A 25,990-nucleotide genomic window follows, 5' to 3' on the forward strand; every position below is an offset into this window, starting at 1 on the left:
TCTGAAAATGAGTTTTAAATGTCCTTATTTTGAAAATAGGATTGAATTGTAAAATAGTAAAAAAATGAGAGTTTTTATGAAGTAATTAAACTAGAATTTCAAAATCAACCTAAAAATCCCCATTTAATAGCTTTGTTTCATGTTAATATTTGTTTCAAAATCAACTTAAAATCGACCTAATTACCTTTGAATTCTAACACCCTTGAACTTTAAATCTCCATAAAAACCAAAAAAATATCACCTAAACCTCACCATCTTCATCATCTTCTCCAAAACGTGAGTTTTTTATATTTCAGTCAAAGCTTATTTTTCTTCTATCAAAGGTAACCTTTCGAATTTCTATGAGTTTAAAATGATATCTAGTCCCTTAAAATAATTTTTTAGCAATTGAAACGCATGTTTTAAATAAAAGACAAAAATCAGGTCATTAGTGGTGAATTTCGGGTTTGTAGATAAAAACTTGATTTTAAGGTGTTTTTCAACTTGTTTTAACATGATTAGAAGTTTTCTAAAGTTACTTTGAATTTTCGTTAAGAAATTCTTGAGTTTTAATGAATTTTTGTCATAAAGACCAAAACTTGTCGAAATATTTTGATACCTTAAAATGTGTAGTTTTGTGTAGTTTAAAAGCTGATAATTAGCCGTAGATTAATATGTAGATGAACGAAATTCGTTTCATGTGAAAAGATTAAGTGTAGATTGAGATGTTAGAATCTAAAGTTTTCTATGTTAAAAGTTTCGATTAAAAGATAAGGTAGCTTAGGCTTATGTTTGTAACTGTTTTAATGAAGTTGATGACTGATTGTTGAATGTGTGTTTGTGTGGCTTGCCTTGTTGAAGCGTCAGAGTCAATAGGACCTTCAACAAGTAGAGATAAAGGCAAAGAAAAGCTTGTCTAAGTTTTCAGTTTTCGAAAAAAGCGTATATTTTGGTGAGTGTTTGGATTAGCTTCTCGCAAGCCATTCATTGTGTTATATGGGAATTTAGAGGTAGCCTAAACCCCTTTTCTAAATTCTAAGTGTAAGCGTTCTTTTACCTATGCAAAATATGTGATAAATATGTTTGTGAATTATGATAAAAAGAGTTATGATGTGAAAAAATATGAACATGTTGTGATAACTGTTGTGACGGTAAATATGGGGGTATGTTATTCATGCCATGTGACAGTGTGTATAATGTGCTAATGATATCGTCATGCAGAAAATATGTATGAATAATCGGTAATGTAATATTTGATGACAGTATGGATATTTTGGCCTTGTGACTTAATGAGACTGTCGGATATAGTTGGCATGCCATAGGATTGTGAGTACTTACCTATATGTGTTGTGATATTTTGGGTGTTGACACCCTAGGACAATTTTTGGAGAGATAAAGAAATGCAAGCTAAGCTCCATTCACCGAGACATGTGTGTTTGGTGTGTTGGAGAATGTTAGCTATATTACACTTATGGGATATGTTCGACTCTACGAGTCTATGTGTGGTGTGCTGCAGACCTGTGTATCCAATGAGTGATGATAGAGCTTACTTTTATGTTTCATAGCTCAAGTGTCAAATTATCTTAAAATTTTATATATGTGTAATGTGTTGTATGCCTAAACAAGTACGTGGATGCTATGTAAATTATTATAAATTGCATTTAAATGGGATTATATGTGACTATATGTGATTAATATGTACAGGAATATATGCCTAAATATTCGTATATAAATGTGTAAAAAAGATATATAAAATATGATTAAATATGTAAATTATGCCACCAAGTTAAAAACGTTTTGGAAAAATGCTATAAGTTGTTTGGTTGATGCATGACAACTTGTATGCTTAGTGGTTATTCTGAGTATTCACTGAGCTTGTTAAGTTCACCCACTCCTTTTAAACTATTGCAAATAAGTAGTGCCGGTGTGAGTGGTGTGGTCTCAAGGAGTGATCCAAGCCAAAAACTTAGTTGCTATTAGTAGGTGTTATTTGTTTAATTGGGTTTTGGGAATAAAAGGCAATGAGGTTTATGTTCTGTGATTTTACTATGAATTTTTAGTTGATTGTATGCCTATTATGATTGGTATTTTGTAGACTTGAAAATATGAAGTTTGGGACTGCCATTTGAGGTATTTTAGTGCGTAGATATTTGATGCATGACATTTAAGAGTAATCGAAAATGATCAATGTGTTGATATATGTTATATTTTTAAAGTCTAGAACAGAGGTATCAATAATCGGGCTTTAAAAAAATGATACCTCTGCTATTTTTGAATTTCAAAAAGTTTATTTTGCTTGTAGGTATCGATATTTTATTTCGAGTATCGATATCGGGGTGAAATTATTGATACTTCGTCAATGGTACCGATATTTTCTGAAAGTTAGGTTTTTGAAACAAGAAACAGTAAGCTAATTTGGTATCAATTTTCCAAGCGGTATCAATACCTCTTGAGCAAAATATCGATACCATGCCTTTAGTATTGATACCTATGTTGATGTTTTGAGATTTTGCTAAAACGGACCATATGCATGCTTAATTATTATTTTTAAGGTTATTTGATGTATGTTAGCATGTAATGACGATAACTAAAGCTTAAGATAGACTCTAAACCTATACAAATATTAAAATGGAAGACGTTTTGTTGAGAATGAGCTTTTACTTGTTATATTTGACATGAGACGGTGGTGTGACACCTTGATATTCGGGCTTAGTGATCAGGCCGGGTATGGGGTGTTACTTAGATTACGATTTCAATGTCGTTCTTCAAATATTCATATTGTTCAATCTAGTACCCTTGAGCATTATTACATTTGCAATGATGTCTGGAATTGTTGTGATGCTCAATGGGTGGGAGATATAAAGCTACTTCCAGGATTCCCTAGTTTTTTACCTAATCAAATATTTGGATCGGGGAGCAATTGAGTTCATGGTAGGTTGTGAAATGTTTGTATGAGGCTTTGGGTCACTGATCTTGGCCCCCTTTATAGTTGTGAATGGGTCTCTCACGGTCTATGGCATAGACATTGTTCACCCACTGATTTCTTTTTTGGCTTGACTAGTTATAATGCCCATGTCCATGTCTACCTACCTCTGAATTGGTTCTAGGCTGCTGATAGCCATGAAATCTCCTAAGGGTGATCTTCTCGGATGATTGCCTTAGCGGAATACTGTGTTGAGGAATTTGTGCAAACTTTTCCAACCTTATCTCCCTTTAAGAACTTGTGTACCATTTCATATAGATGGGAGAGCTTAGTTGAAGTTCTCCCGACAATGATGTATTTTAGGTGTTGATGTGAGGTCTGGTAATGAAGGCCTGAATGTCTCATTCATCAGTGACTCTCTTTGTGACCATGGTGGCAGCATTGAATCTTTTAACATAATCGCGTAAGGACCCATTCGCTCCTTGCCATATAGTCATCAAATATGTCGAGGATTGTCGGAACGTCTTGTTAGCTAGAAAATGACTCATGAACTGCTCGACTAAATAATCAAAGAAATGGATTGATCCCCGAGGTAGTGATAGGTACCACTTTCGGGTCATCCGAGTGAGGGCCATGGAGAAGTCTCTGGACTTCTCTTCATTAAATGCTCTCAATATATTTATGTGGTTGTTAAAACGAGCTAGGTGGTCCTCCAGATCCCCCGATCTGTTATATAGTAACTTTGAAAACTTGAAAGAATTAGAGATGTGGTTTTCTTGAACTTCGATGTCAATTGTTCATTGTAGTAATTCCAAATAGATTCATTTGATTTTCCCCCTTTTACTTCTTGCATCAGCTCTGTCTTGAAAGGCTTGAGTTATTCTTCCACAGAGATGTTGTTGCTACCTTGAAAGTGTTGGGATGCCATCAGGATGTCTACATTGTGCTTGTGAAGACCTTTCAAATTATCGTGCTCATGACCCCTTTGAACTACAAATTGGGCCTCTTCTTCCCAATGTTTTAGATTTTATTGGGTCCAGACTTCTTACGCATCTCTCAAATCTACAATAAGTTGCTCATCCTGAGTGTTCCTTTGGTCAAGGATACAGTACTGCCCTTGTTGCTTTTTAAAGTGGCATTCTTGCTCAGAGAACCGCTCTTCCAGACATCATAATTTTTCTTGAGTCTCTGAGTGATAAGGTTGATGACCTGAGGCTTATTGGTGAGAACCCTAACCTAGTGGAATGGGAGTCATAGTTGGATGAGAATGTACGGATGTGAGACAGGTTACAGGTTCTTACGAAAGCGGGCTATATGGTCAAAATGTCTAAGAGGAATAACACTAGACTGTGATTGAGGCGTTTAGCTGCCAAGGGAGTCGAGGTGGCTGGAGTAGCATTTCCTATTGGTGTAGCAGTAGTAGTAGAGTTGGAGGCTAAAGGATCCTTTAGGGCCTTCACCAGTTGTTCTAAAATGGGGAGAATGACTCTTACAAACTGTAGATAAGCTCCAGCAGGAATGAAGGAAGACTGAAAGGTTTGTGCAGAGTTCAAGCTAGTAGAAATACTTGGGCCAGGTGGGATGAAGGTGTTGAATGGAGCGGAAGAGTTGACTTAGTCAGTTGAGTTGTTGGCCTGGTTGATTTGATCAGTTAGGGTGCCACTTTGAGATTGAGAAGTCATGTCGCCTATGCTGGCCGCACTAATTGTTGATATATTGATACAACAATGAATGAATATGAAAGAGTGAGAGAATAAGAGTGGTGGTTATTGTAGATGTCAGTTTGCCTAGTTGGGGCAGAGAGTCAGGAGTTGTGAAGAATGGTGGAGAAGAGAATGTAAAGGTCGAGGGCAAAAAAAGTGTTGGCAAAGTATAGGCTTAGTATTTTTGGAGAGTTGATTCTCTCTTCCTTATTCCTAGAGGTATTTATATGCAATGGTCCCGTGTAAGGTGGTGTTAAAGTGTTGGACTTGCTATCTAGCCATCATTATGAAGCGCATAAGAGGGATGCCTTTGATGGGACGAGGATGTTTGTAACAGGACATGTTCTATCATTCATTCTGACTCTAATGGGATAAAACAGTTGAACTCGCGTGATGTTTAATAACCAACGACTTCATATTCCCCATAATAATTAAGCCATCAATTGCTTGAATAATCATCTCGTGAAGGTGAACTTGAAGATGACTTCCCAATTTGTTGATGGCAAGCTTACTATTTAAACATTTTCTTACCACATGTTTTAATGCATATAGAAGTATAACAATAGATAAAATAAAATTTTTAAAAAAAAAAAAACTATGACGAATAGATTACATGTAAAAATGACGACAATAAAGATAATGAAGTTGACATACAGTAATGGAGGTGCAACAACTACAGTATATATGTTAAGACTGTGATGTTTATGGCATGGATTCAGGTTTGATTTAATATTTCATATGCATGATGTATAAGAAAGGAACGAATAAACTCCCAAAGTATCCAAGTCCAGATTCAATGTCACTTCTCTTTTAATTCTATCAACTCCATGGAAAACGACATGCATTTTCCATTTTTTTTATGCTTATCTTATGTATCCGTTTAAAATTTGTGAAGATTTTAACAAAACATTAAACTTAAAACATAAATTTTGGTAATAAAAAAAAAGCTTGCATAAATTCTACGTTTAGATCTAATTAATAACTAGGGATACATCATTTCCCTACTTATATTATTGTTGGTAAGCAATTTCCCAATTATCATAATTTATCACAATTTTTACCCCAACTAGCTAAGTCATGCCATTTGTGATATTAATGACCAACATAATTACATTTTTTTAAAAAAAGGAAAATTGATTTGTACAAGGGTTTAGAAAAAAAAAAGTATTTCCATAATCATTAAACTTGAGATTATACATAAATTAAATTAATTTGATAAGTTCAACTAAAAATTGCATAGTTTAGAAGTGGGTTAGACTGAATCTATATATAGTACTGATATCATATATAATTGTTCAAGCTTAATTTAAAATAAGAATTTTAAATTTTGTTAAAGTCCATCAATATTTGTAAATAGTTTATCAAAACCTGTTTGAATTCATCCATATTTTTAATTTAAAAAACATAATTAATTTTATTTAATAATTAATAAATATACATACACTACTATTATATTTTTTATTAAAATTTTAAACCTAAACAATTTAATGTATTTTAATATTTATATATAATATATAATATATAAAAGAAAAATATATGTTTTATACATTTAAAAACAAGTCATTCTTGGACCATGAATATTGAAATCTTAATTCAATTCATATTTTAAATGAGTTATAAACAAATTTTAAGTAAATCATCGGGTTTATAATTTGTTATATATAAATTGTTTATTCATTCTATGTCAGCTATGAATTTTTTATAAAAATTAAAAAGCTAATATTATATTTAAATCTTTCATGGTTTGGAGTAAATTTTTGAGTTTAAACGTAATCCGATCTTTGAACAAGTTTAAGATAAATACCTTTGATTGTTTTTATTTTTTATTTTATTCAGATATAAAATCAACATATTTGGTCATATACATCTCTATATATAATCCGTTGTGCCTTCGTACACAGCTTTCATAATTAATTTAGAAGTTACACTAGGCTGCCTGCCAAACCAAAATTAATTGATTGGTTAGCAACTTAAGCCATCGACATGCTTTAATTTTGCTAGTGACATTATATATTTATAGTCTTGGTCTAATAATGAATTTCACCGAAAATTGAGAAGTTTATTTCCTTATTTTAATTTGTTAAAATTTTGTACGAAAAATTTAAATTTAATTGAACAATATTGATATATTTTATTGTTAAATTGTTGACTTAAAAATTAACAGTTGAATAATTTATATGAAAATAATTAGAAAAATCAACAATTTATATGTGATAAATTAGTTAAAAATTAATATTTTATGTTTGTTGATACAGTGATACAACTAGGAGTACGTACGGAGGGGAGAGAGAAAGAGGGGTGATTGTTGTGAAGGGTATGGAGGATGATGGTGAAGAGAACTTGAAGGTTGAGAGTCGAGAGAATGTTGATAGAGTGTAGGCTTAGTACTCATTGAAAGGTCGATCCTTTCTTCATCATTCCTGAGAATATTTATAGGCAGTGGTCTCGTGTAATATGGTGTTAACGTGTTGAATTTGTTATCTAGCTATCATTACTAAGTGCATGGAAGGGATGTCTTCGATGGGACAATGATGTTTGTGACATGACAAATCCTGTCGCTTATTCTGACTTTGGTAAAATAAACCAGATGAGCCCACATGAGGTTTGGTGACCAAATGACTTCATGTTTCCTGTGAAGATTAGGCCCTCCGTTGTTCGAGTAGTCATATTGAGAGGGTGAGTTCACAGGTGGCCTCTCGGCTTGTTGGTGGCAGGTTTACTATTTAGACGTCTTCTAGGCTTGCCACGTGTCTTAACACAGATGGGGGTGCAATAAAATTCATGTATTTATCAATAACTAGACTGGCCATGTTTGCTAAAGTGTTGAAAAATTTTCAATTAACTAAAAATTATTATCTTTAACAACTTAATGTTTGAAACATGTTTGATAACTTATAACGAAAACTAATAGATAGAATTTTTCTATAAAAAAAAAGAGTGAAAAATGATAAGTCGATAGAGACTTACTTATCACTTAATATAAAATAGATTCAATTATTTTTTTCTCTTTCATTTAATATAAATTTATGTTTAATCTATCAAACAATTTAATTATATTTAGTATATAATTACAATTTTAAGTATTAATCAAATAAATTTTATAATTTAAATTCAATTTTTAATTTTTAATACTATTTTTTCAGTTTATCATAGGGTACTTTTTAAAATTCTTTATAAATAATTAAAATTAAATTTTGATAAATTGAAAGCAAAAAGGAAAAAGTGTAATTTATCAATTTTCGTGAATTAGACGGAAGTGTAGAAAGCTTTCCACAAAACACGAAGGAAGTAATGATGTTGTGCGTGTGACATGTTTGTATAAAGTGAATAAACAAAGGGTTCTAATCTCGTAACAAAAACGAAAAAGGAAAAGTGAAAGCCTTTGAGTTGATTAGCATAACTAAGGATTAAACAGGCAAATGAATAATGGTAATTATTATCTGATAAGATTATCGTACTTCACGTTGAGTACTCTAACCGGACAAGTCAGGTCAAGAGTATTAGGAGAGACCATTATAATGTCAATGACTAAAAATAAAAATCACCTCAAAATAAATAAATGTATTACGAGATTTAATAATGTTATAATTCATTTCATCTTTTAATTATGTAATCAAGATTCAATCTTAATTTATAGTAATGAAGTACATTTTATAAATAATTGTTTATTTTTTTGAAAAATTTATGCGATAAGGGGATAATCACCATTACTAATGATAAATACTTTAATTTTGACCAAAAAAAATTCATTTAATATAGTATAAAAATGATTAATTTGATTTAAAAATGAAGATGTAAAAAAGAAAAGAAAAAATTAAAACTACTTGAGACGACTTTATGGTTTAACTTAAAAACTAAATTATTCTTTTTATTATAAAAATGAACAATTTTCACAATTATATTCGCTTGGAATATGAAAAACATTGTTCATAATAATATCATGAATCATGATAACTTTTGAAATTATAAACTACATATCATATTTTAGATTAATTTAATAACTAAATAATTTGTGAATCTAATATTATAAGAAGTAAATTTGATCTATTGATTAATCAAAACCAAAAATTAGAAGTCCGACCAGTGATGTATAATCAAAATAATTTAAAAAAATTTTAGAATTGGTATAAATATAAAGAACTAGAGAAATAATTTTTTTTCCTTTTTTAAAACAAAATATTTTGAATTTTTCATTATTATTTTTGATTTTTTGTATACATACCTTTTCTTAAAAATATTTCATACTTATTTTCAGTTATTATTAATTTTTAAATTGATTAAACCATCTGCTTCAACTAATTCAATTGATTGAATGGAAAACAGAAAATCCAACCGATTTAATTTCTGATTCTATTATTACAATAATCCGTAAAACTAAACAAAATCCCTGAGTTGAGCTCAAGCCTTGGTCCGATCCCCAGACATAATAGAGCCCAACCATGTTGGGCTCGCCAAGACCCAATTCCAAGCCCAGGCTGAGCCTCACTGCAACACCATAATCACCTCTCTTGCGCTCAAAGGTTCCCCAAAACTAAGCGACAGAGAAACAAGAAAGAGAAGGGAAAATGGTGAAGGTGCGCCTTAACACCGCCGATGTTGCCGCCGAAGTCAAGTGCTTGCGAAGATTGATCGGCATGCGTTGTTCCAACGTCTACGATCTCTCTCCCAAGGTTTTATTTTTTTCTTTTTAATTTTTCAATCCCTCCCCCCTTTCTTCAGCAAATGAAGAAACGAGGATTTTTTTTCTTTCTAAAATCTGAAGATTAATGCTTATGGTTTGCTATTGTAGACATATATATTCAAGCTAATGAATAGTAGCGGCGTTACGGAGTCGGGAGAGAGCGAGAAAGTACTGTTGTTAATGGAGAGCGGCGTCCGTTTACATACCACTGCTTATGTTCGGTATGTTTCTTCTTTTTTGTAATGTCAATTTTTTTTCTTTTAAATTTACATTAAATAAATTTTCGAAATGTTATATAGGGATAAGAGCAATACACCTTCTGGCTTTACCCTCAAATTAAGAAAGCATATTCGAACTAGAAGGCTTGAAGATGTTCGTCAACTCGGTTATGATAGGGTATATATATATATATTTTTAGTCTGCTTTGATTTCTGTTTTTTTAACTTCTCAATTTATTAAGCTTTTGTGCGCAGATAATTCTGTTCCAATTCGGGTTAGGCGCTAATGCTCATTATGTAATATTGGAATTGTACGCCCAAGGAAACATTATCCTCACTGATTCCGATTTCACTGTTTTGACACTTCTTCGTTCCCATAGGTAACAATTTTTCTCATCCTCAGTTTAAATTCATGTTTCTGGGAATCCGGTAAGAATGTCATGCTTAGTGATGTTTATTTGTTGTGGCATTTTCTTCCTTTTCAAAATTCATGGTTTTGATGTTTTCCAGTTTGTAATTTAAGTGAACTTAGTTTGATAAATGAATTGTGCACGTTCATCCATGGCAGGGATGATGATAAAGGGGTGGCGATCATGTCACGCCATCGTTACCCTACTGAGATCTGCCGGCATTTTGAGCGAACCACCATCTTGAAGCTGCAGACAGCCCTCACTTCTTCTAGTGATCCAGATGAGAATCAAGCTGCTAAGGTTATTAAAGCTGGGAATAATTCACTTGACGCACCTAAAGGAAAAGAAAAAGACAAGAAGGGTAGTCACAAGGGTGGGAAAACTTCTGAGCCAAACAAAAGTGCCAGTGATAATACTCGTTCTAAACAGGCTACATTGAAGAATGTTCTTGGAGAGGCATTGGGTTATGGTCCTGCACTCGCTGAGCATATCATTTTAGATGCTGGTCTGGTTTCAAATACAAAAGTAAATAAAGATAACAAGCTTGATGATGATAAGCTTCAAGCTTTGGCCCAAGCTGTTGAAAAATTTGAGGACTGGCTGCAAGATGTTATTTCGGGTGACAAGGTTCCTGAAGGATACATTTTAATGCAGAAAAAGAATCCAGGAAAGGATGGCTCCAACTATGATGGAACTACTGGCCAGGTTGTTTTATCATTAAGTATCACTTGTTAGCAATTTTGCTTAGAACCGAGTTGATAATTCATCCTTCAAAAACAATGACCAAAACTATTACATTGATTGAATTTCCTGATTCATTTGTGTTCTCGCTAATTGTTATCTGGTTATTCTCTGCAGATGTATGATGAATGTTGCCCTATTCTATTGAATCAGTTCAAGTCAAGAGAGCATGTGAATTTTGAAACATTTGATGCAGCTTTGGATGAGTTCTACAGCAAAATTGAGAGCCAAAGGGTTGAGCAACAGCAAAAGACCAAGGAGAGCACTGCCAATCAGAAATTAAACAAGATTCGCTTGGATCAGGTTTGTGATATAATCCCAAAATATGTTGTTGCTTTATGATCTTGATAGGATGTCTATCCTTGAGGATCATAAAAGGCATTTCGTGCTTTTTTTTTATTTTTAAATTTTTTTATTGTCATGTTAATGCAAGCCATGTTTTGCTACAGGAAAATCGTGTTCATATACTGAAGAAAGAAGTTGATAATTGTGTCCGAATGGCAGAATTGATAGAGTACAACCTAGAAGATGTGGATGCTGCCATATTGGCTGTTCGTGTAGCTCTTGCAAAGGGTATGAGTTGGGAGGATCTTGCTCGTATGGTAAAGGAAGAGAAGAAATCTGGAAATCCTGTGGCTGGCCTAATTGACCAGCTGCATCTTGAAAGGAATTGCATGACATTGTTACTGAGCAACAATCTTGATGAAATGGATGATGATGAAAAGACACTCCCAGCAGATAAGGTGCTATTTCAGTTTAAATTTAGGTTTCCTTGCCAGTGTTTAATCTCTATACTTATCTGTTTCTATAATGCTTATATATGCTTCTTTTATTAATTTTCATGCATTGTCCTAATCATATCTTATTCAGTTTGATTATTCCCTCCTTCGAAGGGGTTCTCTTCATCTACTCGTGTATGTAAAAATAGGAAATGATTTAACACCCACAAACTGCACCCTAATTATCTGAGTTGCTATTGCTGTTTTTCACTTTGAAAAGGTTGAAGTTGATTTGGCACTTTCAGCTCATGCCAATGCTCGACGGTGGTACGAGATGAAGAAAAAGCAAGAGAGCAAACAGGAGAAGACTATCACAGCACATGAGAAGGCTTTTAAGGCAGCTGAGAGAAAGACTCGTCTTCAGCTTTCACAGGTAGCTGTAACTGTTCAGATACTTATTTCTGTTGTCAACTAGAAATACAACTTAAGTTTCACTGGTAGAGAATATAATGAAATATATTTATGTAAAATTAAAGATGCACTTTTTAGCAGCCTTTTCACTTGAGGCTTTGGACTTGCTTTTATGCTGATGGACTTTGGGGTTGTATGATTGTGATCATTCTTTAAATGTCCTTTGTTCTAGCTTGCTGAATGCATCGTTAACGTATTGCAGGAAAAAACTGTTGCAACAATTTCACATATGCGCAAAGTTCATTGGTTTGAGAAATTTAATTGGTTCATCAGCAGTGAAAACTATTTGGTTATTAGTGGACGTGATGCTCAACAGAATGAAATGATCGTCAAGAGATATATGTCAAAGGGGGATCTGTAAGTACTCTTTTAATGGTTTACATTTTTGTTTTCTTTCTTTTTTAATACTTTCCGAGCTATTGCATTTTGAGTTTCCCCTGGATGTTCTTGGTCTTAAGTGCTGAGCATTATAGATATCTATGAAATTCAATAGTCTAATTTGCATTGGGAAAGAGTTTCATTAAAAGTTGCTCAAGTGGAAGGACCTGAGATTTCGTTATGCTTTTTCTTTCCTTAGAAATGAGCATTCCTTCATTTTTTTTGCAGCGTTTTTCTAGTTACTGGTTTGAAAATATGGTTTATAATGCAATTTTAATAGTCATTTGCATATTGAAACAGGTATGTTCATGCAGATTTGCATGGGGCTTCTAGTACAATAATCAAGAATCACAGACTCGAGCAGCCAGTACCACCTCTTACTTTAAACCAAGCAGGATGTTTCACAGTAAATAATATTCCCGTGTTCTCTGTTAATTCACTTTCTTTTTCAGGAAGAACAAAATACAATACTTGCAGCTCATATTTCATTTGTTGTGAAATAGGTTTGTCATAGCCAGGCATGGGATTCAAAGATTGTTACCAGTGCTTGGTGGGTTTATCCCCACCAGGTTAGTAAAACTGCTCCTACAGGGGAATATCTTACTGTGGGAAGTTTCATGATACGTGGGAAGAAGAATTTTCTTCCTCCACATCCTCTTATAATGGGATTTGGATTATTGTTTCGCTTGGATGAGAGCTCCTTGGGATCACATCTAAATGAAAGGAGGGTGAGGGGCGAGGAGGAAGGGATAAATGATGTTGAAGAAAGTGGTCCTCACATAGAAATTTCTGAGTCAGAATCAGATAAAGGTGGTGAAGCAACTGATGTGCCTGCAGTAGCTGCTGAGAACAGTACTAGTTTGAATGACGTTGGTAACCCAAATGTATCCGACATTGTAGGCGGTGATGTTGCTTCTGTGAGTCCCCAACTTGAGGATCTCCTTGATCGCACTTTGGTGCTTGGATCTGCTAGTCTCTCGGGTAAAACTCCTGTTCTCATCACATCTCAAAATAATTGGGCAGATGAAGATAACCATGAAGAGAAGAATGCTACAGTTAGGGATAAGCCTCATATTTCAAAAGCTGAAAGAAGAAAGCTCAAGAAAGGACCAGGCAGTACTGCTGCCAATGCTAACATTGAGAAGGGCAATGAGAAGGCAAAAGAGAATGGTAATGCTGTCAATGTACCCGGAGATAGTGTGCAGAATAAGAAACCAGGCGGTGGAAAAATAAGCCGTGGGCAGAGAGGCAAACTCAAGAAAATAAAGGAGAAGTATGCTGACCAGGATGAGGAAGAGAGGAGCATTCGGATGGCATTATTAGCTGTGAGTACACCAACTTGATTATTTCTTACATGCTTAAAATATTTATTAATGTTGTAGGCTTCTCTCTCTTTGTGGAGTTTTCATGCCTCAAATTGTATTGGTTGTAGTCTAGACTTAAAAACAGATGATATTTTGAATTGCAGTCATCTGGGAAAGCTAACAAAAATGAAGGTTCTGATGATGGGAAAACTAAAACAGCTGCCAGCATCAACCAGAAACCCAATGCTAGTGGTATGCTTTTTCCAGAAATTTTGATACCAAATTTTCTAGTAATTCAAAGTGGAGAATCCTGTTATCGGGCTTAAATTCACTTATTTTTAAAAAATTTCAGGTCCTCAAGATGCCCCAAAAATATGTTATAAATGTAAAAAGGTAGGCCACCTTGCCCGGGATTGTCCTGAACATCTTGATGACACTTTGCATCTTGCAACTGGAGTTGCAGATGATCGCCGTGCAGGTTTGGATGGCAGTAATGAGTTGGATAGAGTGGCCATGGAGGAAGACGATGTCAACGAGATAGGTGAAGAAGAGAAAGGAAGATTAAATGATGTGGATTACTTGACAGGGAATCCTCTTCCCAATGACATTCTCTTATATGCTGTGCCTGTCTGTGGCCCTTATAGTGCAGTGCAATCATACAAGTACCGCGTAAAGATAATTCCAGGAAATGCAAAGAAAGGAAAAGGTCTCAAAATGTTCTACTTACTGTTTCGGTTCGTGTTTTTGTTTGTTTTTTTTTTTTTACTGATACTTAACTGTTGGTATTCTTGTGTAGCTGCAAAGACTGCCATGAATCTGTTTAGCCACATGCCGGAAGCAAGTAATAGAGAGAAGGAATTGATGAAAGCATGCACTGATCCCGAGCTAGTAACTGCAATTATCGGCAATGTGAAGATAACAGCAGCCGGTCTTACTCAATTGAAACAGAAGCAAAAGAAAAGCAAGAAGAGCAGCAAAGGAGAAAATAGAAGCTAACGGTACCAGTGTAGTAGTAGTAGAAGCCAGGACTGAAATCAAAGCATTTCTTCTTGACCTTTTTTTTTCATGTACAAGAGAATGGTTTTATACTTATTTTTCTCTGTTGGATTTGCGGTTATATAGTCAAATTTGACCCTTATCTTTGGGTTTAAGAACTATACAAGTGTTTTCTTTTTGGGACAGGAACTATATAAGTTGAAATAGAGAATTTTGTATTTGTATTTGTACGTAGGATAGTTCTTATATATAATAGAGACATCACAATCTGAAATGTAAATCAACTTGTCAACTTCTAAAATCTTCTGATTATTGTGTCGATCAATTATCATATATCCAATATTATATAATATCTTTAATATATAAATTGAGACGGTATATATGCATATCGTGTTTGTATTATTTTTTTGTTATGCTTTGAGTCGTATTGTAATTATTTTTTGTCATGGTTGATGTCAAAGTCATGACTTTACCCTCGTACACTCTTCCTACAGCTAATGGAACTTAGACATAGAGCAGTTGTGTGTTACAATAGTGAGAAGAGGTTGTAATAAACTCCCAAATTATACTAATAATGAATGGTCAAAGGCTCAAAGCTATATCCTACAGCGAAATGTATGGCATTTGGCTGTAAGAAGGCACTTGGACAACTTTTACAAAGTAAATAATATGGAAATTTGGAAAAGCAAATCCAAATGGATTAAACTTCTTCAGCTTCAGGAACATCACTGAGGTCTAGACCTTCGGCTGGCAGGTCTGATGCAAGGGGACCTAATATCCCATCAGAGCTCAGAGTTAACCCACTCTGCAATATTCCAGCACCAATTGAAAAGTCAGGTTAACCGCTACACACTAATCTTAACACTGTTCTACTATCAGGAAACTAGCTGGTAACTAAAATCGTACCTCGGGCTGGAATCTGAGCATGTCAGCACGAGCCATAGCTTCTGCTTGGGCAATTCTCTGCCTGAACGTCTGAGCCATCTCTTCAGCCTGTTATAAAAATTGAAACAAAACCAAATTCACAGTTATGCTGATCTATTCCCAGCTACAATGAAATGGATGGTGAATGCAGTATATAACAACAAATTATGGTCAAAATCCGATGCAACTGCAGAAGAAGATTGAGACCATTAATGGGAACTACCTTCTCAAACACAAGAGTTGGATTGCGAATCATGTCTCCAGGGGTAGGCTCTAGTTTCTTTGTGGAAAGACTTACTCGGCCTCTTTCACGGTCATGGCTCAATATCATGACCTGTTTTTACACGGTTTTTAAAATCCATTTCTAAGAAGCAGAATTTCTTGCCAATAATTAAATATTGCTGTAACACAATTCACCTTCAGAGTGTCACCAGGTTGAAGAACCGTAGCAATATCTGAAACACGATCATGACTGATTTGACTGACATGAAGAAGGCCGTTAATTCCACCAATGTCGATGAAAGCACCATATGGTTTCAGGCTCTGAACAGTTCCGAGGACAACCGATCCAATTCCGAGCTGTGCTTGGCTATCAGCCATGGCCTTGCGGTTACTGAAGACAAGCCTGGACTGTTCCTCGTCAACCTCTACAAACTTCAAAGGGAGCTCCTTATCTAAAAGCTCTTCTGCAGTGGATTTCTGATGAGACATGAAGAATCAATTTTATGATGAAAGATTCACAAAACTATTGTCACCATAAAATCACATTTTGAATACAAACTAGCAGCTAACCTACTAGTGCAAAATTTTGATCTTAAAGGGAATTTAGTAAAGCGAAATACAACATAGATAAGGACAGCAATGGGATCACATAACTAACCGATGATATCTGTGAGAAAGGAACAAACCCTCGAAGACCCTCCACCAATGCCACTACTCCACCCTTGTTTGCACCAACAACCTACTTCTTGCAAGTACAAGTTAGTCAAAGAGCAGTGCGCGAGATTGCTAGAATTAAGTATAAAACTTTTCAGGAAGCTCTAGACCTATAAGAGTTTCAATCAGATACAATTGGCAGAACATACGTACCTTGCCCTTCACGACAACATCCTCAGCTTGAAGTTGCCTGCATCTTTCCCAGGCAAGTTCATATTGGATGGACCTTAAGCTCAAAATTAAGCTATCATCAGCCTCGTTTTCACCGATAATCATAAATTCCTCCCTTAAACCAGGAACTATACCAACTTCTTCTACATGTTTAATTTTGTGAATGCTGGCCTCTTGGACCGGTAGATATGCAGAAGATTTGGCAGTAATATCAACCAATGCCCCATTGCCATCTGTGCAGAAAACTGTTCCTTTAACCTGAAAAACATATACATTTCTTTTTATCCAAATCATAAAACCTCAAGCACAAACACAAGTAAAATTGTAGAATTTCAATTAATCTTTTTCACACCTAAGAAACACCAGCAGAACTAAAAAATGAAAATCCAGACACAAATTCCAACCAAACCTACCCTCAAACACAATTTCAACATAATTCACATAAATTACCTCAAATGAGCTCATAAATTAACATAATTCATATTGAATGATGATTTTCAAATAAATGGTCAATAAAATAAGTACCCAATCCACATAATCCGCTAGCAATTCCTAATCCAATATAAAATGGATAAATTTTAAGAATTTGAATGAAATAAAACAACCAAATGAAATGAAGGGGGGGGGGACCCCAAACCTTGGTTCCAAGCTCAGAATCAAAGTCATATTTCTCAAGAGCATTTTGAAAATCCTCAACAGTAAAAGAAACGCCTTCCATAGGAGCAGTTCGACAGCGTTCGTAAGCATCCTCGAACATCTTCTTGAGTTCAAGCCTATCTTTGGTCTGTGCATTTGAGACAGCGACGGCTGAAACTATAGGAGAAGCAAAAGCGCCCACTTTCTGGGTTTGCTTTGGTTTCACAGAAAACCGAGATGAGGAGAGTGGTGGACATCTTAGACCTGTGAACTGTTGAGCCAAAGACGCCATTTTTCTTTTTGTTCTTCGGTTTTGTTTCTTTTTTTTTTCTCGTCGATGAAATAATAATATAGAGATAAGGTGAAGACAGAGCGGGTTCATGTCACAATTTTGGAGGTCTAATTCTGGTTTAGTCCCTATACAATGTGTAAATTTTAAATTTAATCTTTCAATTTCAATTTTATATAATTTAATCCTTTATTTTTATAATTTTATTAGTAAATTGATATAGCATAGTTGTTGCCATTAATGTCATGTTCATTGTTTGTGCTGATATTATTGATTGCTGTAGTAAGTGTGAAAAATATATTTTTTGTAATGAAAATTATAAAATTTATTTTGAGAAATCGAATTGAAAATTAATGAATAGATATATATATTTTATTACATAAATATTTTTAATAATATTAAAATAATTAAAATGTTTCAAAAAAATATGAGAAAGTGACATAGAAAAATGTGAAAATAATATATATTTTCTTTTAATTAGTATTGTAAAAATTTTTGTAATAATCTTACAATTAATTATATTATACATTGATTTATGAAATGTTAATATTATATATTACTTTATATAAATTTTAATACGATTTAATTCTTCAAAAATTAATCCACAATTCAAACTTCAACATATCATTTTTTTAAGTAAAGCCAAGTAAAAGAAATCTGGGTTTTGTAACAAAGGTCATTCATTTGTAATGCAAACTAATTGAATGATTCCGAAACCATTTTTTTGATAAAAGGAAACAAAAATGAAGTCACCATCAATCCTTTTTATTTAGGTGTGATCGGATCACCTCATAATTTAATCATTTTAATAAAAGTTATAATTTTTTATCTACAAAATCTAGAGAATAGGTTCGGGAGTCGGTTACGCACGAGGAAGGATTAGCACCCTCGATACGCCCAAAATTGGTACCTAGTTGATTACTTAATGTCTTAATGTCAAAAATTAAAAGCTCGAAAAGAATTTAAAATACGATCCCTCTTTATATTGTGTTATTTTTAATTAAAATTACTTGAATAAATCAAAAGGTGTAAAATGCCTCCTTATCTCAAAGTAACAAAGTGTCACATCCCGTAAGTTAAGACATGACACATCGTATTTTTGAGAATAAGCTTGTCTTTTATTTAAACCTCATTTATTTTAATTTTAGAAGGATATTTGGTTATTTAGGTAACGCGAGAAGAATCGAAACCTAGTAAGTTAGAGCACGACTTCTCGAATTTCCAAATACGAAATATTGTCTTATTTCCAAAAGTTTTGAATAAATACACATGTAATGTTTAAAACTATACATATTTATTTTATTTGGATTATAGTGTACAGAATGAATATTTAAACACGGTTCATGACATGATTGGAACAATAATGGGATGATAACACGAATAAGTAAAATGACGACATATTGATAATAATGAGACAACAAATAAGTAATGGCAATGATCGATTAAATCTAACGTTAATTAAACAATAAAAAATAAGAATAATAAAAGGTAATATACATGATAAAAATAAATAAATGTGACATGAAAGTATCAAAATAAATAAAATGGTAAAATAACGGGAATAATAAAAACATTAAAAATAATAATTTAATAATAAAAACACGCAAGTAACAGAGTGTAAATAAGCTATATTTTTAAGTGTAAAAAGAGGGTAAAAAAATGATAGGTGAATAAATAAATGAATAAAATGAAATAATATGTGTAAAGGGTTGGGATTGAAGGTTAAGTATTAAATCGAAATTAGGATGAAATTAGAGGGATAAATTTAAAAAATATATAATTAAATAAACAGAACAATGGGTTAAAATGACACACGCGAAAAGAACTAGGGAGTAAACGTGAAATTATCCCTGATTCCTTATGCATATCGTTTCTTAGGTGGGCTAAAATGAAATGGAAGTGAAATTGTAATGTAAAATGTGGAAATATATAAAAATAAATAAGACTAGATTGAAAAGCACATAAAAGGTGGAAGGATCAGGTCAGCAAATAACCCATTAGGCGCGAAAACACGCTGACCTTGGCAGCTCTCAGGTCGGTTTTCGGGTTAATGATAAAACGATGCCGTTTTGGCACTTGAAGCTTAGGCCCAAAACGACATCGTATTGATCCTATTATAAATAATAATAATAACATGACAACAAATCATTTGAATAGCTTCTAAAAAAATCTTCCTTTTCTTTCTAGGGCTCCAGAAATTAACCAAGAAGGCCACCACCATGGCCACGGCGGGCAAAATGGGCTTTTTAGCCCTGTTTTCAACTATTTGAAAGCCAAGCATTCTCAACCCCCAAAAAATCGAAAGAAAAGGTCCCTCCTCCTTCCTTTTAGGTCCGATTTCGACGACGGAGAAGAGACCTCCGACGACGAGATCGCGGAATGACTCCGGTAAGGTTTTCTGTAACACCCCAAACCTGGTCTAAACGTAATGACCAAATCTGGCGATGTCACATTGTAACATCCATTACCCGTATTCGACGCCGGAATAGGGTACAAGGCATTACTAGAAGACATACATTTGCATACGTATTAAACCGAGTTACAAAATTTCATCCGAATTAAAACTTTCAAATTATTAACGTGCTTTTATAATCCTTTACAACATATCCTCGGAATATTATATTCATAACAAATAGGGCCTATGAGACCCAATATTTACTCATGTAATTCAAAGTTTCATTTCCATTTCATTCAATTCACAATTTCTCATGTTCACAATTCAAATCAATTTCTCAATCCAATATATATATTTCAATCATCTAAGAATATAATTCAAGTTACACGTGTTGAATATTGGCAATATCCCACATTAGGTAAAGATAGAAAGGGAGGGGGTTTTGGTTTGTTATATATAGAACCCTTCCCCCTTAGGTTTCATTATCCCAAAAATCCAAGTAGCTAATTGTAACTTGGTGTTGATCTTCTCTACTGTAATATTTCTAGAGGAAATATTAATTTGGTAGTGTCCGAGGACGTAAGCTAAATTGGCCGAACCTCGTTAAAACTCTGGTATTTTATTTCTTATTTGTTTGCTTATATTTAATAGCTTTATGTTGGTTATATTTATTTAGTTATTATTGCTATAAATATCTAAGTGAGTTCTGTCTAGTTGTTGGGTTTTAAACGGGACCATTTGTGACCCCTCCAATTTAACTGGAATTTTCTTAGTATAATTGTTGGCACAATAATTATCTAAATATTTCTGATAATATTGTTATTAATATTATCGTCGCTTCCGCAACAATTGGTATCCGAGCCAAGGTTTTGTAGTATGCTCTGTGTTTGCAGCTTAGTCTGATCTTACACATCAGAAACATTTCCGAAAGCTTGTGGGTATTCCGCATTTGGTGGCTATTAAATAGAAGCTATGGCAAAAATGACAGAAGAAAAACCATCCATATCAACAACTTCCACTTCGTACATTTTGTCGAGGGTTGGAACTGCAAATACGAGATTTGCAGTGGAAATTTTTGATGGAACAGGTCATTTCGGCATGTGGCAAAGTGAGCTTCTAGATGCCCTCTTTCAACAAGGTCTAGATATTGCCATTGAGGAAGAAAAACCAGAAGGGGTTGATGATAAAGAATGGAAGACCATCAACCGATTGGCATGTGGTACAATTCGATCATGTCTTTCCAGAGAGCAGAAGTATACATTCAGTAAAGAGACTTCTGCAAGTAAATTGTGGAAAACATTGGAGGAGAAATTCCTGAAGAAGAACAGTCAAAATAAGTTGCATATGAAGAAAAGACTGTTTCGTTTCAGTTATGTTCCTGGTACCACGATGAACGAGCACATTACCAATTTTAATCAGCTGGTGACTGATTTGTTGAATTTGGATGTGACTTTTGAAGACGAAGACTTGGCGTTAATGTTGTTGGGGTCGCTTCCTGAGGAGTTTGAGTACCTTGAAACTACTCTACTTCATGGAAAGTCGGAAGTAACTTTCAATAAAGTAACTGCTGCATTGTATAGCTATGAACTACGCCGAAAAGATAAGTTGAAAGGTTCAGGTGAAGCAGCAGTGGAAGCATTGGTATCAAGAGATCGTCAGGAAAGTCAGTCTAAGGGGAAGAGAAGAAAGTCCAAAGGTCGAGTTGTTGCCAAAGATGAATGTTCTTTTTGCAAAGAAAAAGGACATTGGAAGAAAGATTGTCCAAAATTGAAGAAAAAAGGGAAGACTCCGCAAGATGCAAATGTTGCAGAATGCAATAGTGAAGTAGAGTCAGACTTTTCTCTTAGTATGTCATCTTCAACATCACATGCAGATGAGTGGATCATGGATTCTGGTTGTTCCTATCATATGTGTCCCATTTGAGAATGGTTCTTTGAATTTCAAAAACTAGATGGAGGGGTTGTTTACATGGGTAATGATAACACATGTAAAATAGCCGGGATAGGTTCAATTAAACTGAGGAGTCATGATGGATCTACTAGAATTTTGCGGGATGTACGATATGTTCCAAAGTTGAAGAAGAATCTCATCTCTTTGGGGTCGTTAGAATCTAAAGGCCTAGTTGTGACAATACGAGATGGAGTTCTTAAAGCAACTTCAGGAGCATTGGTGATGTTGAAAGGCATAAGAAAGAACAATCTGTATTACTACCAAGGTAGTACAGTGGTGGGGACAACAGCAGCAGCAATTTCGAGTACCAAGAATGACGCTGAGGCAACACAGCTGTGGCATATGCGTTTGGGCCATGCTGGTGAAAAATCCTTGCAAACTCTAGCCAAACAAGGATTATTGAAAGGTACAAAGACTTGCAAACTTGAATTTTGCGAGCATTGTGTTTTGGGAAAACAACGAAGGGTGAAATTTGGCACTGGGATTCACAATACTAAAGGTATTCTAGATTATGTGCATTCTGATGTATGGGGACCGTCCAAGACTCCATCACTTGGAGGAAGATGTTATTTTGTCACCTTTATTGATGATTTTTCTAGAAGAGTTTGGGTGTTTCCTATGAATAACAAAGATGAGGTGCTTGAAGTTTTCCTTAAGTGGAAAACTAAAGTTGAAAATCAGACAGGAAGGAAGATTAAGGTTCTCCGATCAGAAAACGGTGGAGAATATAAAAGCGATCCATTCCTGAAGATATGCCAAGATTGTGGCATAGTAAGGCACTTCATCGTAGGTGGAACACCGTAACAGAATGGGGTGGCAGAGCGTATGAATCGAACGCTTGTGGAGAAAGTTCGATGTATGTTATCTAATGCTAGATTAGATAGAAAGTTTTGGGCTGAGGCTGTGACGTACGCTCAACATCTCATCAATCATTTGCCATCATCTGCTATAAATGGCAAGACTCTTTTGGAGAAATGGTATGGAAAACCTGCTACTGATTATGACACCTTGCGTATTTTTGGTTTTATTGCATATTATCATATGAAAGAATCAAAGTTAGATTCAAGAGCAAAGAAGGCTCTATTCATGGGCTTTAATGCTGGTGTTAAAGGATATCGTTTGTGGTGTCTAGAGGCAAAGAAGACGATAATCAGTAGGGATGTTACCTTTGATGAATCTGCCATGTTGAATAAGGTAAATCCAGAAGGAGTGAGTAGTACTTCGCAGCAGGTGAAGTGTACTCCGCAGCAGGTGGAGTTTGAGCAGAGTGTGGTAATTCCAGCAGAAGGTACCACTAGTGATTCTTCATTGGCAGATGCAGAGTCAAATGAGGAAGAGGTTTCTACCCAAGAACCTCAACAGCAATCAAAGCCAATTGCAGTCAGAAGGCAGAGACGAGACATTCAGAAACCCGCTCGTTTCACTGACATGGTAGCTTATGCACTTCCAGTTGTTGATAATATTCCATCCACTTACACCGAAGCCATTCAAAGTTTAGAGAATAATAGATGGTTAGGTGCAATGGAAGAGGAAATGCAATCTCTAGAGAAAAACAAGACGTGGAAGCTGGCACAACTACCAAAAGGGAAGAAGGCGATTGGTTGCAAATTTGAAGACACTATTGAAGTTTGTGTTATGAGAAGATGTTCGAAGATGTGGAATATCGCCAAGGTGGAGATTTGTTGAATATTGGCAATATCCCACATTAGGTAAAATAGAAAGGGAGGGGGTTTTGGTTTGTTATATATAGAACCCTTCCCCCTTATGTTTCATTATCCCAAAAATCCAAGTAGCTAATTGTAACTTGGTGTTGATCTTCTCTATTGTAATATTTCTAGAGGAAATATTAATTTGGTAGTGTCCGAGGACGTAAGCTAAATTGGCCGAACCTCGTTAAAACTCTGGTATTTTATTTCTTATTTGTTTGCTTATATTTAATAGCTTTATGTTGGTTATATTTATTTAGTTATTATTGCTATAAATATCTAAGTGAGTTCTGTCTAGTTGTTGGGTTTTAAGCGAGACCATTTGTGACCCCTCCAATTTAACTGGGAATTTTCTTAGTATAATTGTTGGCATAATAATTATCTAAATATTTCTGATAATATTGTTATTAATATTATCGTCGCTTCCGCAACAACACGAACTTACCAGGCTAAATTGCAGAAATACCAAAATTCAGGGATATTTTGGTAATTTTCTATTTTCCTCGAATTTCCACCCAATCTTGATATAAAATAATATTTCATTCAATTTATTAATTTAAATAATAAAACAATTCATTTCATGCAATTTGGTCACTTTTTGACATCTTTACCAATTTACCCTTAAAATATTACTTTTATTCAATTTAGTCCTTGAACCTAAAACATGCAAATTGACTATTTTTAATGAGAACTTATGCTAGTTGAATAATAATTTATTTTCATCCTCCTCCTCTCCATTCCACATCCTTAATGTGTATAACACATTTAAACAACATTATCCATACTATCACTATTTTCCTGTATGTAAATTCAAGTTGTCTGTTTGAGTCAGAGTCACTAATTTATTTATATCTTGAGCTACAGAGCTCAAAATTAAGATCCGTTAATTTTCCCTAAAACTAGACTCACATATCTTATTACCATAAAATTTTCATAATTTTTCGTTCAGCCAATAAGTACAGTTTATTCTTTAAAATTCCCTTGTTTCACTGTTCAAAAGTTCCGACCCCTCTTCACTAAAATTTAATTATCTCTTTGTATAGAATTCAGATGATGTCCCCATTTGTTTCTATTGAAAATGTACTCATTAATGATTTTAAATATATAAATTATAACCCATAATTATTTTTATACAATTTTTAATGATTTTTCCAAGTCATAACAGGGGAACTCAAATTCATTCTGACCTTATCTAACAAAATTCATTATATCTCATGATTTATAATTCCATTACTTACACAGTTTCTTCTATGAGAAACTAGACTTAATAAGCTTAAATTCATATTTTTTTCATCCTCTAATTCGATTTTCACAATTTATGGTGATTTTTCAAAGTTAACCTACTGCTGCTGTCCAAAACTGTTTTAGTGCAAGATGTTGATTACTAAGTTTATAACTCCCTAATTCCCTTTCTCTATAATATTTCCCATCATTTTCACTTATTTCCCTTCACTAATATATCAAGAACATAAGACTTTATATAAGAAAACTCTACTATAACATCATTTCCATGCTTTTTCAACAATAACAAACTTAAAAATATATTGAAATCTTGATGTTCTTACCTTGTACTATTGATTTCAATCTTTAACTTGATTTTCTCTCTCCTCCAGCTTCTATTTCTTGAATCTAACTTGACATTCTAGCTCCCCATTATCTCATTATTATTTTTCTCTCTTTGAAGCTATGTAAATTCTTTTGATTTCTAGGTGAAAATGGTAAATTTTTGGTGAAAAGACCAAATTGTAAAGAAAGCAAAACTTCCAATTTGTAAAGAAAGCAAAACTTTCTTTCTTCTCTTCTCTTCTAACGTTGGGTGCATGGAAAGATGATGATTTTTTTATCATCTTTCCTCCCTTTTATATTAATTATTTAATAATAAAATAATACTAAAAATCTTAATAAAATATTAATTAAATAACATTTATCTAATTAATTAATTAAAAATATCACAAACATCATCATTACCTTCTAGAATTCTCTCTCTCTCTCTATTTGACCATTTTGCCCTTTATAATCTTTTGAAATTCCATCCTTGAGTCATCGCTTAATTTGGTAAAATTGTAATTTAGTCCCTCAAAATTCTTCACCTTTTCAATTTGGTCCTAATTCATCCATTTTCCTTAGTTTCTAGATTATTCCACTCTTAAAATATTTACACTACTGGTCCTTCAAATTTTTTGTATTTACACTTTAACCCCTCAAATTTTGAGTATTTACTCTTAGGCAACAAAACTTTTCTCACTTTTGCGATTTAATCCTTTCTTGAATTAATATGTCATAATATAATTCTCAATGTTGTCATAACTCAAAATTTCCCTTTTTGTCACTTTATTTCCTTATTTTACTATCAATGATACCTACTTTCTTACTGTAGTAATTTTCAGGGTATTACAATAGTAATTTTCGAGATATTACATTTTCTTTCTTCTTTCTTTTTATTTTCGTAGATAAAATAAA

At 33.9% G+C, this 25,990-nt stretch overlaps 2 protein-coding genes across 2 annotated transcripts; one reads left to right on the plus strand and one right to left on the minus strand.

The window, feature by feature from the left end:
- The first annotated feature begins 9,114 nt into the window (after positions 1-9,114).
- Positions 9,115-14,803, plus strand: LOC107910558 (nuclear export mediator factor Nemf). Its single transcript, XM_016838428.2, has 14 exons — positions 9,115-9,275; positions 9,395-9,507; positions 9,586-9,682; positions 9,760-9,884; positions 10,073-10,619; positions 10,773-10,958; positions 11,105-11,398; positions 11,655-11,807; positions 12,048-12,202; positions 12,524-12,629; positions 12,727-13,548; positions 13,692-13,779; positions 13,880-14,233; positions 14,324-14,803. Exons 1-14 carry the CDS (start codon positions 9,171-9,173, stop codon positions 14,521-14,523), a joined length of 3,345 nt encoding a protein of 1,114 aa, XP_016693917.2. The 5' UTR covers positions 9,115-9,170; the 3' UTR covers positions 14,524-14,803.
- A 268-nt stretch (positions 14,804-15,071) lies between these two features.
- On the minus strand, positions 15,072-17,564 carry LOC107910559 (30S ribosomal protein S1, chloroplastic). The gene is made up of 7 exons (XM_016838429.2): positions 17,192-17,564; positions 16,537-16,812; positions 16,328-16,408; positions 15,865-16,146; positions 15,671-15,781; positions 15,430-15,516; positions 15,072-15,328 (listed from the first exon to the last, which is right to left on the minus strand). Exons 1-7 carry the CDS (start codon positions 17,480-17,482, stop codon positions 15,224-15,226), a joined length of 1,233 nt encoding a protein of 410 aa, XP_016693918.1. The 5' UTR covers positions 17,483-17,564; the 3' UTR covers positions 15,072-15,223.
- Between the last annotated feature and the right edge of the window lie 8,426 nt (positions 17,565-25,990).

Source organism: Gossypium hirsutum, chromosome D02, assembly GCF_007990345.1.
Source record: "Gossypium hirsutum isolate 1008001.06 chromosome D02, Gossypium_hirsutum_v2.1, whole genome shotgun sequence".
Lineage (NCBI taxonomy): Eukaryota > Viridiplantae > Streptophyta > Magnoliopsida > Malvales > Malvaceae > Gossypium > Gossypium hirsutum.

Coding starts and splice junctions, on each gene's coding strand:
- LOC107910558 (XM_016838428.2), top strand. CDS start 9,171: ATGGTGAAGGTGCGCCTTAACACCGCCGATGTTGCCGCCGAAGTCAAG. Junction 9,885..10,072: donor ACACTTCTTCGTTCCCATAG/GTAACAATTTTT, acceptor CATCCATGGCAG/GGATGATGATAAAGGGGTGG. Junction 10,620..10,772: donor ATGATGGAACTACTGGCCAG/GTTGTTTTATCA, acceptor TATTCTCTGCAG/ATGTATGATGAATGTTGCCC.
- LOC107910559 (XM_016838429.2), bottom strand. CDS start 17,482: ATGGCGTCTTTGGCTCAACAGTTCACAGGTCTAAGATGTCCACCACTC. Junction 16,813..17,191: donor ATTCTGAGCTTGGAACCAAG/GTTTGGGGTCCC, acceptor TATGTTTTTCAG/GTTAAAGGAACAGTTTTCTG. Junction 16,147..16,327: donor CTTTCTCACAGATATCATCG/GTTAGTTATGTG, acceptor ATGTCTCATCAG/AAATCCACTGCAGAAGAGCT.